This window comes from Podarcis melisellensis, assembly GCF_964234715.1.
Source record: "Podarcis melisellensis genome assembly, chromosome: 2".
Taxonomy (NCBI): Eukaryota; Metazoa; Chordata; class Lepidosauria; order Squamata; family Lacertidae; genus Podarcis; species Podarcis melisellensis.
This window is the reverse complement of record NC_138529.1, coordinates 27570503-27586962: the sequence shown is the minus strand read 5'-3', so window position 1 is coordinate 27586962 and position 16460 is coordinate 27570503. Positions and strand designations below refer to the sequence as shown.

General features: G+C 46.6%; 1 protein-coding gene across 8 annotated transcripts in view; it reads right to left on the bottom strand.

The window, feature by feature from the left end:
• Positions 1-16460, bottom strand: part of BAHCC1 (BAH domain and coiled-coil containing 1) — a 116979-nt gene that overhangs the window by 89449 nt on the left and 11070 nt on the right. For 4 of the 8 annotated variants that reach the window (XM_081899479.1, XM_081899481.1, XM_081899484.1 and 1 more), the window contains exons 1-2: positions 9577-9792; positions 4702-5114 (exon numbers count right to left, since the gene is read on the bottom strand). In XM_081899479.1, coding sequence (XP_081755605.1) covers positions 4702-4867 — 166 coding nt within the window. In that variant the 5' untranslated portion in view covers positions 4868-5114; positions 9577-9792. Of the gene's footprint in view, positions 1-3169; positions 3525-4701; positions 5115-9576; positions 9794-16460 lie in introns of those variants that run through there. The other 4 variants (XM_081899483.1, XM_081899482.1, XM_081899480.1 and 1 more) reach the window with 3 other exon arrangements.

The window sequence follows — 16460 nt, the reverse complement described above, 5'->3', positions numbered from 1 at the left end:
GCAGTTCCCGTGCAAAAGATCAGCGCTGGCAGTTCCTTGCTGTTATCTCTGCCTTGCCTTTGATGTCTCTTGCTACTTGTCATTTATAAGTAAAGATGGTTAGAGTCTTTAGAACATGCCTTTGAACAGTAACTCCTTTAGCACCTATATAATGCTAGGAACTGTGTTGCAGAAACACCCACTGGTGTTAGATAGTTAACGAGGTATTTACTAAAATGTATTTTCTTTAAGAGAGGGGTAGGTAGGGGAAGCGTGCCAGATGAGGAAACTGTAGGGTGGGGTGAATCCTGCAACGAAGTCTCCCTCCCCAGGAATTTATTGTCTTTCTTCCTATCACTGGATTTAACGGTACCTACATCTACAAAAAAAACCAAAACCCCAACCCTATTACTCCCAAGAAAATTTCCAGCCTAGGACTGCTGCAGTTTTCATTCATAAGAAATGTCTGTTTTGAGATCCTTTGCTATGCTCGTTGGAAGCATAAGCCCATTCCTGGCAGCTATCGTGCTTTCTTTTTCCTGTCAATTACTTACAATTGGTTCTTTTTAATCTCATGTACCTGCGCAAGCTATTTCAGGCAAGTATTTCCAGCCAACCTTTGAGGGGGCATTGAATGGCATGCAGCTACCTTCCTCAGATATGGGGGTTATGGATAGCATTTGGGTCTCCCTTCCTTCCACCAGCCCTTTTGGTAGGACTCTCGTTTGCATACCAAATAAGAGTCAACTGCAATGTGAAAATCCAAACAGCTCCAGGCAGGAGTAATGATGAATAATGCTGCTAATATCCTTTTCTTTCCTTCCTTCCTTTTTTTTAAAAAAAAAAATAAAAAATTTTTTTTTTCACAGCTTTGACTTTGGACCATCTGCATTAGAGACACGCGCGCAAACACACAAATCTAATGCTGTGCGAAAAATAATGAGACAAAACATTTTAATTGCACCTTTTGTGACAAGGTTACTATAACAGCGCTTTACCATAAAATTTCTACAGCAGGATTATAAAACTATCAGCACTCTGCTTTAAGAAAAACAATTTGCTAAACGCTAAAAGCTAGCTTCAAAAAAAAAAATCCAAGGTCTTGTTGGCCAGGTTGTTGTTGTTGTTTCAAAGAGAGAGAGAGAGAGAGAGAGAGAGAGAGAGAGAGAGAGAGAAAGAGAAACTGTTTGAGGAAAGGAATAGGGAGGGTACACCAGATCTCCATGGGGAAAGAATTCCAGAGAGAAGGGAGTGTTGGAATATATGCTTGAACGGTGAATGCATGCCTTGTGGAATTTCGTCCGAGTGGACATAAAAATTAAGCGCACTCTTGCAAGAGCACTTTGCATTCCAGTCTTTTCCCAGTGGATTTGCTTTGCATCCGGCCTTTTGGAATTCTGTGCTCGGTTTTGGTTTCTGCTTTAGTTGCCCAAAGAGTTGTGGGTGCCCGAAACGCAGCTTACGAACGGAACCGGCCCCTCCCAACCTATTTCTTTTGAGCGACTAAAGCCCTAAGTATTAAACAAACTATATTATATATAAGCGGGAAGGTCTCTTGCCTACCTCTATTAAATGATACAAGGAGATAAGTGTGTTGCTTGTTCCAAGTGTAAAAGGAAAAAGAAACCTTAGGCAGACTTTACTGTCCTATATAGACTTAATAACAGCAACAACAAACAACAACAGCAACAACAACAATAATAATGAAAAGCACCTGGCAAAGATTCAGCACAGCCGAGCCTGTATATTCACATATTGTGACCTCTGGTTTTGGAGAGGCCTTTCCCTGTATTATAATTGTGCATCAGTGTCAAGATTCCATCAATAATTTATTCTATGGGAATTGACAGTTTGCTTCTTGAACGTAAAAAAAGAAAAGGAAAAGGAAAAAATCCACCTAACAAAAAACATTAAAAGCACACATTCAAAAGGAGAAGAGGCTGTAGGAACAGAATCCCTTCCCCATATTTCTAATTATGAGCTTAATCAAAATTCTCATTTTTTCGAAGAAAAACCCCCACAATAGAATAGAAAAATAAAAGAGATCAACAGAAGGGTTTCATATGGCTTGGAAGCAGGACAAGGGGTATTGAATCCAGACTATGGAAGAAAAGCACAATGATTGACACCAATCATACTCCTCATCCAATTTGCCTGGGTTTGCATTTTAAAATTCTTTCCTGGTGTTGTTTGAACCTAACAGGTTAAAAAAAGAAGACGACTTCACTCCAATGAGCATCTTCTATTTTATTTAAAGAAAAGGGATAAAATCTAAAGCCTAGAGAAAACCCTGCAAATCTACGATTCAATTATTTCAAGTAAAGCACAAGTAACTTGTGTTGCACATAACATTTGTTAGCACTTTTTAAATCTGATCGTGCTAAAAGTCCATTAAGAACTCTGAATTTGGGTATGTATTTTTAAACAAATAAATAAATAAACGTTGGGTTGCACTCCCAGTAGATAATTTTACCTCATGCCATCTTTTTTAATCCATGTACTAATTGTAATCCCATTAAAGCAGATATAATTTTATTAGCATTCACAGTTCATCAAGCTAACAACAATGGCTGTGACTGCTGAGTTTAGAGAAAAATAAAAACTGCAACATCTTTTTTCTTTTCTGCTCTGATGTTTAAAGTAACTTGTAAACAAAACTTAATTGGCTGTGTGTGGTTTTGTAAATCTAAGATTAAATCCCCACTACCATAAATATATAGCCAATATGCAACATACACAAAATGAAGGTGCTGACTACATATTCAGAGGCTGCCACAGCATTTGAAAATCAGCCATATGACAAAAACTTTGAGGACAGAAATACATTTATCGACTTTGGGTTAAATATAGAGTCTGGTTAGGTTACACTGAAAACAAATTTAAACATTCACAGTGAAAACGAAATGTTTTTAACTCCAAACCATCTATCCCTGATAAGAGCAATGTCATTTCCAAAAATAAATCCAGTGCAGCTAAATCAAACCCTTCGCAAACAAAAAGACTACAAATACCCAGAAACAAAAGGCAAAAATACAGAGTCATATTCCCTTACTCAGCATTTTCTTATTCCTTCCTCGGGAAAAATTCCAATCCTGGGAATTTTTGCATTCGAGCCTCGTGAGTTTAAATCCCTTCTCCTCATCATATACAAGGATGTTAATGAAGACTACCAAGACGGTATAGTTCTTACCTCCAAGGAGATTCTGAATTTTGGGAGTTGGGTCGTTTAGCATACAGTGGATGTTTAAATTTTGTGTGTCCTGACATCCGGCAAACTAGCTAGCCAGCCCCGATAGATTCTATTTGGTACATTCCCTTCTCCCAAGCAACTAATTGATGCCACAGACCATCTCCTGCCACATACAACCCCCCCACTTCTGATTTTTCTTGCCAAACTTTGTGTCTTTAGCAGGATACCACAAGCACTTGTTAAAGCTAACACATGCACTGCAAACCCATTCTCACCCTGACACTTCAGGGCTTTATATAGAAACAGGATTTTCTAGTCTTACACCACCCGCTCTATTAATGCTAACCCTGCACATACAGCTACCCCTAATCTGAAAGAGCATAGCCCGCTCCTGGGTGCTCACCCTTCCCTGGCAAATAACAGCCTTTTTGTTCAGGCAATAGAATTTCTTAAGGATGTTAATGCAGAAAAAGGGTTTCTCTCCCCCCCCATACACCCCCCCTCTTCTCTTCTGTGGGATTTATTTCCCTTCAGTTCCAGCTACTAAGGGGGTGGGGTAGGGGGTGGAAAGGCCCTTATTTTAACCACTTCTCCCCCATGACTAATTTTTATTTTTTTTTTAAAAAAAGGAAGACTCCACGGTAAGGAATATGTGGGTTGTGGGGCGGGGGAGAGAGAGCGCAAGGACTGGACACATTTCGCTTGTTATCAGCCTGGTACATCCAGATTTGAGAGAAAATATACAGCTTCCTCCTCTTCCACATCCACTAAACCGAGCTGCACGTGCGCCCCCATCATTATGAATTATTAGCCAAGGGCAAAAGGGCCGTCTCCCCCTCACTTTTGAGAACCCCCTTTCTACCATATAAAAGATGTTGCAAAAAAAAAAAAAAAAGGAAAGGAAAACCTCCTTTCTTCCCCTCCTCCCACCCTCCGAATCCTCTTGAATTATGATGATTTCCCCTTTCTAACATGCCCGCCTCGGCTTCTGCATGCGATGGAATCTCTGCCCCGGCCCTCCATGCAATCAAAGGCCAGCTGAGGGCTTTTGTTGGTCCCCGCGCCCCCTCTTTCCAAGAGTTGTTTTTTTTTTAATTAAAAATTTAGAAAGTATTAATGCTTAATAAAACCAAAACAAGAAACAAAATACGTTAGCGGAAAGGGCATTTGCAAAGAGCAGCCGGTCTACAGTGGTGAATCTATTAATTGCAACATATCTCTCCCCTCAACTCTATTTTTTTTTGGGGGGGGGGAGAGAGGGAAAGCTCCTCTTAAGTAAGCTGTAGAGATCTTTCTGCACGGATGCAATCGGAGCAAGGATCGATCAGCCTCAAGATCAAGACGCAATATTTTTTTTAACAGTAAATATACAATCTTTGCACAATTGCGCGCCCATCCTTTGGCGATCGCGACCCTTTTGCAGCCAGGAAGAAAAGTGACCGGGCCCTTCCCCCTCTCCCTCCCTCCCTCCCTCCTTCCCAGGCCCGATCCTCCTCTGCTCCCCTCTCCTCACCCCGGTGCCCCCCACTGACCTGTGTGCGTAGCCATGGAGATGGGCGAGGGGAAGTATTTCCCGGGCTGGAAGTGCCCCGCGTGCTGCACCGAGTTGTGCCCGGAGGAAGCCAGGCGGCTGGAGCTGTTGCGGTGGCCCCTCTCGGCCAGGAGGTGAGGCGGCGGCGCGAACTCGCGGCCATCCATCCCGGGGCCGCGCTGCTGCCGCCGCCGCCGAAGCCCCAGCAGGGAAGGGAGGCCAGCAGAGCGAGCGAGCGAGCGGCACCGACAGGCGGCCAAGCGGGCAGGCGGATCCCCCTCCGCGGAGGGGAACGGGCAGCGCGCAGCGCACCAGGCGCCGGGGACCGAGGGCTCCCCGCTCTCACCACGAGGCTGGCGGCAGCCCTCCGCGGCTCCTCCGCTTCTCTTGGCCCCGGGGATCCAGCCTCATTCTCTGCAGAAAACAGAAAGGGAGGGACAGAGCGGAGAAAAGCGTGAGAAAGCAGCCGGGAACTGGAGGAGGTGAGCGGGGAAGGGGGACGATCCGAGAGCGCACGGAACCCAAGGCTTCCCCGCCATAGCAGCAAAAGGCTACTGGTGATTTTTAGTATTATTATTTTAAAAAGAAATAATAGGAGGCTTCCCAACACAATTAAGCAAGCCATCCTTATCGATTACCGAAGCGAGCGTCGGATTTATCGCAGAGAACAGCAAAATTTATTTTGGAGAGGTAAGACCCCCGTCGATTCGGCGCTTGTAGCTCGGCCCCTTTGCGCGTTGCGCGGCTCCCCCGGCAGAGAAACGGAGGGGAAGGTGTTGAAAAAAGAGAAAATAACACCCCCCCCCCAAAAAAAAACCCCAGGGCGCCCAGGAACCGAGAGCGGGGGCTGGGAACGAAGATGGAATTATGCATCTTTTCCCCGAATGGCTAAGTTTTTATTTGCCTGCTGTAGTTGTATGTCGAGTTTAAATCACTGGATTATTACCCTTTCCCACCCCCCACCCCTTTGAGTTGCTAAGCGATTCTCTCCAGAGCTGGTCAATAGTATTTGGGTCCTCTATCCTGCTCTCTTCCATGGGCAAACCAAACCAGACGAATGCGTCGTTATTTTCATCACAGTGGAAAAGGGGGGGGGGTTCCCAACCTGATTTATTAAGCTTCGATCAATTGCCTTTCAAGTTATTTTGGGTGGGGTGAGGGTATTTTGAAGAGAAAAAGAAATTTCTCCCCTCCCCAGTACACGGGCTTTGATCATGGGCGAGAGTTGCCCTGATGATATCCAAAAAGAAACCCCCCCTTCAGCAAACTAGAGAAAAAGGAGATCAGCCCAGAGAACAAGAGCTTGATGCCCTTCCACGACTCAAGCCCAGGAACAAATATTTCACTGCACAAGACACCTTAGTGGCAAAGCCTTGCATTCTTCCTCCAAGGACAGAGGTTTCAATCCTACAACTGTATTCCTAGACAAAACAGTTATGTAAAGTCCTTCCTATCCATTCAATCCATTTACACGTAAGGGGTTTTTTTGGCTTGCGACCAATGTGTAACATTAAGCCAAGAGGAAGGGAAAAGGGGGAATAAAAGACCTTCCTCGCCCCCCCTCTCCCCCCTTCAGATGTACCAAGCAAGGTTGTGTTGCATTGGAATATTTTTTGCTGATTTCTAACTACAAATATTTGCAACTCCCCTGTAAAAATGTGATATATGAATGGGGGGGGGGGAGAGACTATCCTACTGTATCTGCTATGGGGGGGTGGAGACACACACCCAAATTATTTAGATCCCTTCTGCCCCCATGTCCAGACAATTAAGACTACTGTACACATCTAATATTTCTGGGACTCAATAATGTCTGAAGGATTGATATCACCTACAAACCCAAAAGGAAAGAGTGGGGTGTGTGGAAAAAAGGTAAAGACTACAGTGTATTGAAAATACATAATTGTAAATCTTAGAATTCACACACACAGTATTGCGTCTCAATCACAACAAAGCCACATACAGGCTGCAGTCCTGTGCACGTTTACCTGGCAGTAAGCACCATTGAACACAATAGGATGTACTTCTAAGTAAATAGGCAGAGGATTGCACTGTGAGATGCTTCCCATTTACTCAATACAGTTTTTAATTGCTGGATTCAACGCTTGCAGCTCTTTAACAGTGCCGGACTATTTGGTGTTTGATTTAATCTACAACTGAAAACATAATGTATTAAGTGACTACATATTTGCACAGCTGATAAGCTTTATATATATCACACACACACACACACACACACACACGCTAAAAATATAAATATATGGGCAGCTTTTGCATTGTAAATAAATGAAATTACTAAATACAAAAGGGCAGGGTTTTTCTCTATTTCCCTGAATGGATCATCTCTCTGCCCTCAACTAAGATTTTTCTGCTTTGCAATTAAAAGGAATTATAAAGGATTTCGGTCTTCTACAATGAGGGGGGAGCAGTTTTTCCCTTTCAGCAATCAACAAAAATAATGTAAAAAACCAGCGGATTATATATGAGGGACCCACTTCAAAGAGTCAGGAAAGGGGGGAAATGGGGGGTGGGGGGAGAGGGAGAGAAGAATTGAAGCCTGGAAGACAAAAGCTAAATTAGCAGCTTCAGCAACTTTGGGGTTCGATACATCAACGTGAATGGAAACGTCTTGTGTAGGATTTCTCCTCTCTTCTCTCCCTCCCGCCCCCTTTTCTCTCTAGGAGAAGGAAAACAGTAAGAAAATCTGAGGTGCAAGACTGAAATAAAGCAGCTGATTGGAAAAACGCGATTGCAGGCCGAGGCAAAGTTTCGGTCTGAGTGCTCCAGCAAGGCTTTCTCACCACGCCGTACCGCAGAGAGGGCTTGCTGCAAGATCGTGTCCATCCTGGTCGTAGTGAGAGCCGAAGGGGAAGGAGGAAACCGGGCTTCCCCCAGCGGCCTCTTCCACGGGGGCTTATCTGCAGAACAAGGAGGGCCTTAGGATCCATTCGCGTTAAACAAAACAAAAATAAGAGGATCTCGCGGGAGGCTTCGATCCGGAGCGCTTGCTTTCCGCATAGCCAAAGCGACTAAGGCGATTCTTTAGAAGAACAAAACGCTTGCGAGAGCGAGGAGGTTCGGAATGAATCGGAGGATTCAGACGTTGCAAAGGGAACAAAAGGATGTTGCAAATTTGCACGGTTCGGTTCCAGTCAGTTACGCCCCCTCCCCCCCAAAAAATATATACAGATAAATAAATATATATATATGGGGGCAGAGAAAGAAATGGGGTGGGGGAAATGGAATAATCCAGTTTTATACTGTGTTGTCAAATCTACCGAGTATCCGCGGTTTTGCGCGCAGCAGAAATATTTTATCCTCTCGGACGGTTCCGAGGCGTTTAGTGGGGGGGGGGGACGACTGAGAAATCCGGCGAGTTTTCAAACGCTTCGGCGCACCGATCTCGGGCCTGGCAGGGAGAAGGGAGAGGACCACCAGCCTCGGCGGTGCTTGCTGTTTCTATAGCCCAGCGAAGAGGCCTCTCGAGCGGCCGCGAGCAGAATGATCTTCCGGTGCGGGAACCTAGAAAGCTTCCGCTAGGCATCATCGGCCAGCGAAGAAATCGGAGAGATCGGCCCCAAAAGTGCCTCCACCGACGCCTCCCCACTGCATTTTATGCAATATTATACATTTTTCCAAATCTTGTTATTTGCCAAATCGCATGTGTGCGTGTTTGAATCTAGAGAGAGAGATTTAAAGGATTCCATACTGAAATTGCTGTGCATGTAGCTTTCCGGCGAGAGCCGCCCCCCCCTTTAAAAATAAAGCTATCACTAAAGGGATCCGAGAAGGAAGGACCGAGAGAGGGGCGGACGCGGGGAGAGATCGGAGAGCGAGAGACAAAGCGCCTCTCCCAGCTGCTCCCTCGCAAGACGATTGCCTCTCCCGTGCAAAAACGCAACCTGGTTCAACCTTCTAAGCTGAACCAAAAACAAACGAAGAAAGGCCTTTACCTCCAATCTTAATGAAACATTTCCTCACAACACCACGACGGCATTTTCCTCGCCACTGCAAAACTTAAAAGCCTTACTTCCTACGTAAAATCGACATACATGCGCAGAAACACAGACAGAGGCATAAATAAATTAGAATGCATCTGTTCCAAGTATTTTAATTTTTTCCCTTTTGCAGTTCGGAATAGCCGAATATGCATGAAACACTTTCGGTCGCAGACTGCACTTAGCGTCGAGCAGAAAACCCTAACTCTCGCCTGCATTGTGATTTAATTTTTATTGTGATTTAATTTTTAAACAAGGGAGGCTACACATTTGCATGCATTCCTTCTCCCTCCCCCCAAAAATACTACAATGCCTGCGTTTGTTTGTCTTGCAAAGCCCCCATTCACGACTACGTTAGGAGGAGAAAAAAACCACCCCCACCCCCACACAATTCAACAACTAGAATTTCAGTAAGAAATATGCGAACAATCGTGGGTTTTGTTAGTACTGCCCGGAGCTCGGTACAACATTTCTAAGGCACAGCTGAACCACTGAGAAATAAAATAAACCTTCATGCACGTATTTCGCAGGCTTTCTTTTCGTTAGAAACAATACGCATCTCCTTCCCCCAAGGATGTCGTTAAATTATATTCAATTTAGTTAAGGAATTGATACAATTTAGTCAGAGGTTTGATACCAATGTTACACACAGCAAATACCAGGTGTCTGAATTGCCTTTAAAATGAAAAAATAAGCTCAAAATAATTTCTGCTAGCAATATTTTGCAAAAAAAATGTAAAAAATAAATTAATTCAGACCTGACCACCGTGAGGGTATGCTCGATAATAAAAAAATAATAATATATATTTTTAATAAAAAACCAAATAATGCACTTTTCAAAAATATATATATATACTAAATAAATTTCAATTACTTACTGGAGGGAGGGGTGTTCCTTTGCACACAGGGAACGCAATACAATTAAATCAGTGACTGGGACTTTGTTGTATTCCTACTGGTATTTGCACTGTGCTGACTGTTGCACTGTAAATGCACTGGCTGCTGCTCCTTGCAGAAAGGAAAAAAAGACCCTGTCGCGGGCTCCAGCTTCCCCAACCTCGCAGCTCAGTCCTGCAAGCAACTCTCCCTGCATACTAATAAGCTCGTGCCACTCACTCAGGGTGAGCACGCTCGCTGATTGGACGCCCGGCCCTCTACGGTAATAAGCTCGTGCCACTCTCCCTGCGTAAACAGGCTTCCCCATAGGCTGGCGCGGGGCCAGGGAGCTGCCAATCAGAGAGCAGCAGGGTTACTACTCAACCCAATGGCGCCTAATTCAAGTCCCTCCAGTTGCGCAGCTCCCCTCGCGCAGCTTAGCCTCCGCTTTGCTGAATGGGGGGATACGTAGCAAGCGCGGGGGAGGGAGGGGGAAGGAAGAAAGCGCTGCGGAATGGGGAGGGGAAGAGCCCTGCCAGAGAGAGCGGCTCCAGCCCACACACGCACGCCAGCTGGGTGGTGAGGGGTTTCTAGAGGGGGGGTTGCCTTGTTGTTGTTTCTTTCGCTTTAGCAAGGCTGGCCAGTGCGTGTGTGTGTGTCTTGCAGCGGCAGAGCCCAGTCATCGCTACGGGGTCGCCTTTGCACCGATCAGTGCGTTGGGGAGGGGGGGGGAGCGCCTGGCTCACGGCAGCTTTTTTCTCGAGCAAGGTATGCCTTTACAAACCAAACACTTAAGAGAGAGATTTACGACCGTAGGGGTCCCTAGCACTCCCGTGCATTTCAACATCCCTGGATGATATTCCGTGCTGGGGGGGGGGGGAGGTGAGTGAGGAGTCTTTAAAGCGCTCAAGGACACGAGTTCCCATGGGGATTCTGGGCAGGGGGGGCGCAACTGCTTCGTGAGCACGTGCTTCTCCAGACGCAAAGGAAGCCCCTCTTCTTTCGCGCTACGCCGAGGCACATGCGAGCTCCCAGGTGGGTTACCATAAACCGAGATCTATTTATTTGTACAGTCATCCTTTTCCCTCCGCCCGGCTCGCTCTCTTTCACCCGCCGCACACTTCGCATCACCATTAATCCCATCATTCAACCACCTTCAAAGCAAAGCTCCCGACGCATTCGCTGAAATTGTAAAAAACAAAAACAAAACCCAAACAAGCAAGCAAACTGCAATCACGATTCTGCTGGCAGATTGTTCTTTTGCAACCATCTATGCTTCCCTCGATTACCTGCCCTTCTGCTTCTTAAATAGGCCGCATAATTTTCTCTGCTCCTTCCTATATAGTATTAAAACTATTTTTTTAAATAAAAAAAATAGCTGCATGGTGCAAAAACACCCACCCCACACCGAGCCTCCGGTTTTACACCGGCGACGGAGAGGTTAACCACACCGCCTTCCGTTTATTCCCTTCCTCCTCCTCCTCCCCCGCCCCGTTCCTTTCTTCCAACCCGCCCTTCCCCACTTCCAGGAGACGCCCGGATTGGTTGGCAGTCCCCCAGCCCGCTGTCCATCACCCAGTGTAAACAAGGCGCTGATTGGCTGCTCGCCAGTCCGCACTGGGCTGCCTGAAAAAAGCAATTACTGGCCCCGCGGTTTGCAGGGGGCCCGGGGCTGGTTTGATGAAAGGAGATAAGCTGGGGACTGTTTCCAGCGCACCCCCCCCAGGCACCCCCCCACCCCCGAGGCCGAGCCGACTGTCCCTGGAGCCAAAAGAAGGTCAAAGAGTGGAGAGGATCAAAAGGAGCAAAGAAAAGGGGAAACGGACTGAGTCACTATTAGCGAGTCTGAAAGCAAAGCCATTCATTCTAGGCAGGGTGGTGCTCAGGCACCGCGGGGCGGACGGGCAGCCTCGCCTCCCTGCGCAGGATTGGGGACCGGGGACCCGGCAGCGCCCGCCGTCGCAGCACCAGCAGCGCAGAATGGGCACAACAGCCGGGGAAGTTCTAGCGTTTCCAGGGGAAGAGCGGGGAGGAGAGGCACAGGCGAGGCTTCTCCTTCCCGTACACGGAGAGCCGGATGGGCGGGATGCCCCGGGAAAGCGGGTCCGGCTCCGGCTCCGCTCCCCACTTTGCAAACGCAGCTGGTTCCCACATCTCCCCCCAGTTTTCCAACAGGGCCATCGCGCCCTCCATTTTGCCAAACTGCGTGCCTCGGGATATTCCTCCGAGGATTTTTATTTTTTTTTCAAAAGCGGAATATGCAGCGAAGCTAAGCGGGAGAAATGCCCGCGCCCTAGTGATCGAGCGAGGTGGAAAGGCAGGCGCGCGCGCTTGCCGTGCGGTGGCGGCGCAAAGATTCTCTTCCCTATACTGATGGGTTTTTTAAAAAAAAAATTAAAAGGGAGTGTAATTGATTTGGAAAATGCAGAATAAATCAGAATAACCCGTAAGTAATATTAGATTACAATGGAGCTATTCATTAACCGGTGGGGCAAATTGAATTAAGGCGACCGAGAAGGAGCAAGCGTGCGCCCGCCTGTATACACGCAAATGGGTGTGTGTGTTTGCAATTCTCACCGCGGTGGTGACTATTGGGGTTATAGCGAAGTCGCCTCGTGTTAGAAAACCTAGGAAGGCCACCGATTGAAACAAACTTGCCAGCCCGCGGATTGTTTGGGTGCTCACTTGCCAAGTTTTCTATTTCTGCTCCTAATTCTGTGTTGAGATTAAACTGTGAAAGAGCCGACCCGTAAGCACGAGCCGCGCGGACAAGCCTAGGAAGGCTTCCACTTGGAAGACACTTCCTAGGATAAGGCCCCTTGGACGCAGCGGCGACGGACTGACTTCCCAATAAAACACGCGCAAAATTGCTTAGGAAGAGAGAATCTCCAAAGGGAAAGAAACTTTTAACCCAAGAGGCCCTGGGTGATTTCACAGGCGATATGTGTGTAGAGTGATTGAGAGAGTTCTACTGAGAATCTTAATATCGTATCTAGAAGAAATTACAAACGTGCAAGCCATTGTTTTTCTGTTTTGTTTTTTTTAAAGAGGGAATGGGGCTTTGAAAAGGAGCGTGTTGAGACCAGGGGGTGGGGAGAGGGAATAGTTTGACAAATACAAAGCAAGGCTGATTTAAAAAGTGACGAGTGGGAGGAAGACACGCAAGTGCACTTTCAGACGGTACCTTCACCTGGAGTCCGGGAGAATAGGAGAAGCTACGGAATGGGCATGCAGATTTGAAGTGGAGTGTGGAAATTGGAGGGGTGGTATTCTCCAGTTTTGTTTTTTTAAATCACCAGTAAACACACACGACTCTCACGCATGCACAAAATAACGATTGTGTGTTGTCCTCGATCTCTTCAATCTGCCCCTCTTTCTGCTCATCCATCAAGCCAGGCTTTTAGCCAGGACACAGGCGGGTGGGGTGGGGTTGGGGGAAACACTCTGTGTCACAAGAGGTGCGATTGTGCCTGCCTTCCAATATATATATATGGACTGTTTCTCTAACAAAAAGCCGTAGGCTCTGGATTTTGACAGGGAAACTTATATGAAGGTATACATTCAGCAATCTACATTAAGCTGCAAGTAGAGAGTCCAGATTTATTTTTGTAAATATCCACTCGCCCTAAGGAAAATTCAGGTCAGCACAGAAGAAACACGGGAAACTTTTGAATCACGATTTTTCTAGTGGGGGACAGAGGCAACGTGCCTACGCGTCTTCTGCATTATCTCTCTAAATTATTATTAGCCTACATCTTCTGAAATACAAATGAAGGAAAGGAAGTAGGTTTAAAGACAGAAAAGCGAGTGAGTTGTACATATTTTCCTCGGTTTTGTATTCAGCCTTTCTTCCGTCATGGAACCCAAGACTACATACATGTGGTCCCTGAGCGGTCACCCATCCAGATCCTGACCAGATCCAGACCTGCTTAGCTTCGGCTCAGTGGGGGGGCCTCCTCCTCCTTCACACCATAGTATACCCAGCTAGTCCAGCTTGGCACCCATTAAGAACCCTTCTTCCTTTCCTGCAGTCCCATCATTGGGTAGTCCCTCCTGTCCGCCCTTAAATTCCCAACTCCTTTTAACCGTGGCTCCCTTGTCAAACGGGCTCCGCGTCCACCTTTCCACCTCCACCTTTGTGGATCCGGCATTAAACAGCAACGTGAGAGGAAACCCTTTGTGCGAGAACTCTCCGCTGTTTGCCTACCGGTAGGTTTCTGCCTTGGTCTGAAGGTCCAGAGGAGAGCTTTCAACTCCGCATCCGTAAACAGATGAGAGGGGAAATGCGGTCTCGAGGTTTCCTCTCCGCCTGCTCGTATCGCCTCTCCAGATGTCCAGAGATAAAGGCAAATATGGCTACATTCAAACGTTACAGCCAAACCACTAAGACGCTTTATCCCGACGCGCAACGTCCGAACAAAAAAAACTTCGCCCCTTGATCCCATTTTGCGGGGGATGATAAGGCTGATTGGTTTGATTTTGGAGTTGTTATTTCAAATTAAGGGAATTTAGCACAAGCAGCTGGACGCGTTTACCGGGAGGAAGCAAATTCCAGCTTCCTGGATCCTTTTTGCAGGTCATCATATTTAGGAGCGCAAAAGGCGATCCTAAAACACACTTTAATAAAGTCTCCTTGAAATGTATACAACTTGACTCCCAAGCTGATGTAGGTTGGGGGCGGGGAGGTGTGGACCGTGCAAACAGCAAGCGTTACGCGCAATCCTATGCGTGTTTACTCTCGGGATTGAAGCATGACCTGGTGGGTATGGGGCCCGATTCTGGACAGTTTGCTCGAAAGCGCAAGTCTCACCTCTGTTAAGATTGCAACTCTGCACAAAATTGCATTCGCAAGCCTAATCACGTCTACTCAGAAGTAAGTCCTGTTGAATTCAATTGGGTTTACTGCCAGGTAAATCGGGTTATGAGGATTGCAGCCGAAGGGCCTTTGGCCGGGAAACTTGGAAAACAGTTGATTACTGATTGTAACAACAACAACAAAGGGCGGGACTGCTGCCCCCTCCCCCAGCAATTCCAGGGGTTGGGGGGGGGAATTAGAAGGGGGAGACTGCAAAACTTCGAAGTGCGGGGATGTGAAGTAGTTCTTAGGCCTTTCTACTCCCCTCCCCCTTTTAACTATTTGTTGGGGGGGCTTGCACGAGGGTGGGTGTAGAGGTTAGAGGAGGGAGGCGGGCTGCTGACCACTCTTTCAGGTGGTGTTTTGTAATGAATGCGCCAGGTCTCCGAGAAAGCAGCGGTTGCCCTGCAGTGGGGAATGGATGGAAGGGTAATTAATGCAAAGTGACTGATTGCTCTTGAAGAAGGCCAGTCCAGCAAAGGGGATTGTCCCTGGTCATTGAAGCGTCCTTTGATTGACACTTTCCTTCCCAGCCCCAAGGCGAAGGCGAGGACCCGAAGGCGCTGCGTTTTGTCACTCGGCTCAGGCCACGGGGGTGCAGAATCTTGACAAAACAGGCTTAGCAAAGATGGTTTTTGTGTGCGCGCCTACGGGATTTATTTATTTTTTTGTTTTTTTGTGGTGGTGGTTCTGTTTTTAAGGCGAATAAGATAGTAAGAAACTGTGTGTATGTGTATGTTCCACCCCCTTAAATAATTTCAAATTGAAAAAAAAAATTAACAAATTGAGAGAGAGAGAGATCAGCGAGGGGAATGGAGTCAAGAAACAGATGCGCCCATAGGCGAAGCTGACCAGAAACGAATCTGACCCAACTTGTCTCGATCTAAATCCTGAATCACATCCTGAAGCTTCTCTGTTGTTGTTTTCGTTCCTTTTTTTTACCATTCTAGGATTCTGATCAGGACAACCTTAGGACTTGCTGGGTCAGGGGGAAAGAACCACCCCCCCTTCAATCCACAGTTCCAGATTTTTAAAAAGAAATAATAATAATAATATGAAACGGATGTCCAAGATTCGTATTTTGGCTTCCATATCTGCACCGCGTACTCCCCCCCTGAGTTTCTCTCCCCCCCGTCCCTTCCTTCTGTTCACTTCAGATTTTTTTTGGTGTGTTTTTCTTTTATTGTTTCAAAACAGTTGTTACAGCAAATAACTTTAGACAGGACTAGTGTATAAACCAGAGGTCTGCTGGCAAATTACCAGTTCACTCGTACTCTGCCTGCTCACTTACACAAAGTGTGTGTGTGTGTGTGTGTGTGTGTGTGTGTGTGTGTGTGTGTGTGTGTGTTTAGAGATAGTTTTGTATTCTCCACGAAGGGAATGGAGAGGGGGGGGGGAGAGAGAGGAGAGGAGGTAGAAGAGAAAGGGGGAAACTCCATTTAGCTTTTAGATGGGCCGCAAGTACACTGTCAGCAGAAGTTACAGCTTCTCTCCCCCCCTCCCCATTTTTAAAAATCTGTCCAGGGGTAACAAATGTTTTTAATTTAACAGGAGCAAAGCTTCGGTATCTCTCTCAGACTTCCTCCATAAGAGAGCGAAGATAATGGAAGGAGAAATAAATATTTAGAGTAGGCTTCAGAAAGATCGCCTGGCACCCCCAAAATATATATATATCTATTTGTAAATTCGTCCAAAGCGCCGGCTTAACCGTCACGCTCACCTTTCCTCTCTCTTTTTCCTTTAAAAAAATGATAATGGGTGTTTAGAAGCTGAAGTGAGTGGGATAAATCGATCCAGGATCGATCAGGGTCCCCTGGCGACCCTCATTGCTCCTCCTGAGCAGTAATCCGGATTGGGCTCAGTGGGCGCTTACTCGCAAGTAAGCCTCGCGCAGGCTTGGTCTGCCGCTGCTGCCATTAAGCCGCGCTTGGGACTCCGTTAATATAGCCAGTCTCATGCAGAGAATTAAGCTCGTTTATCTCGGGACACATTAAGAAGATTTGGTTCATCTCTCAAGGCCAGATTTAAAAG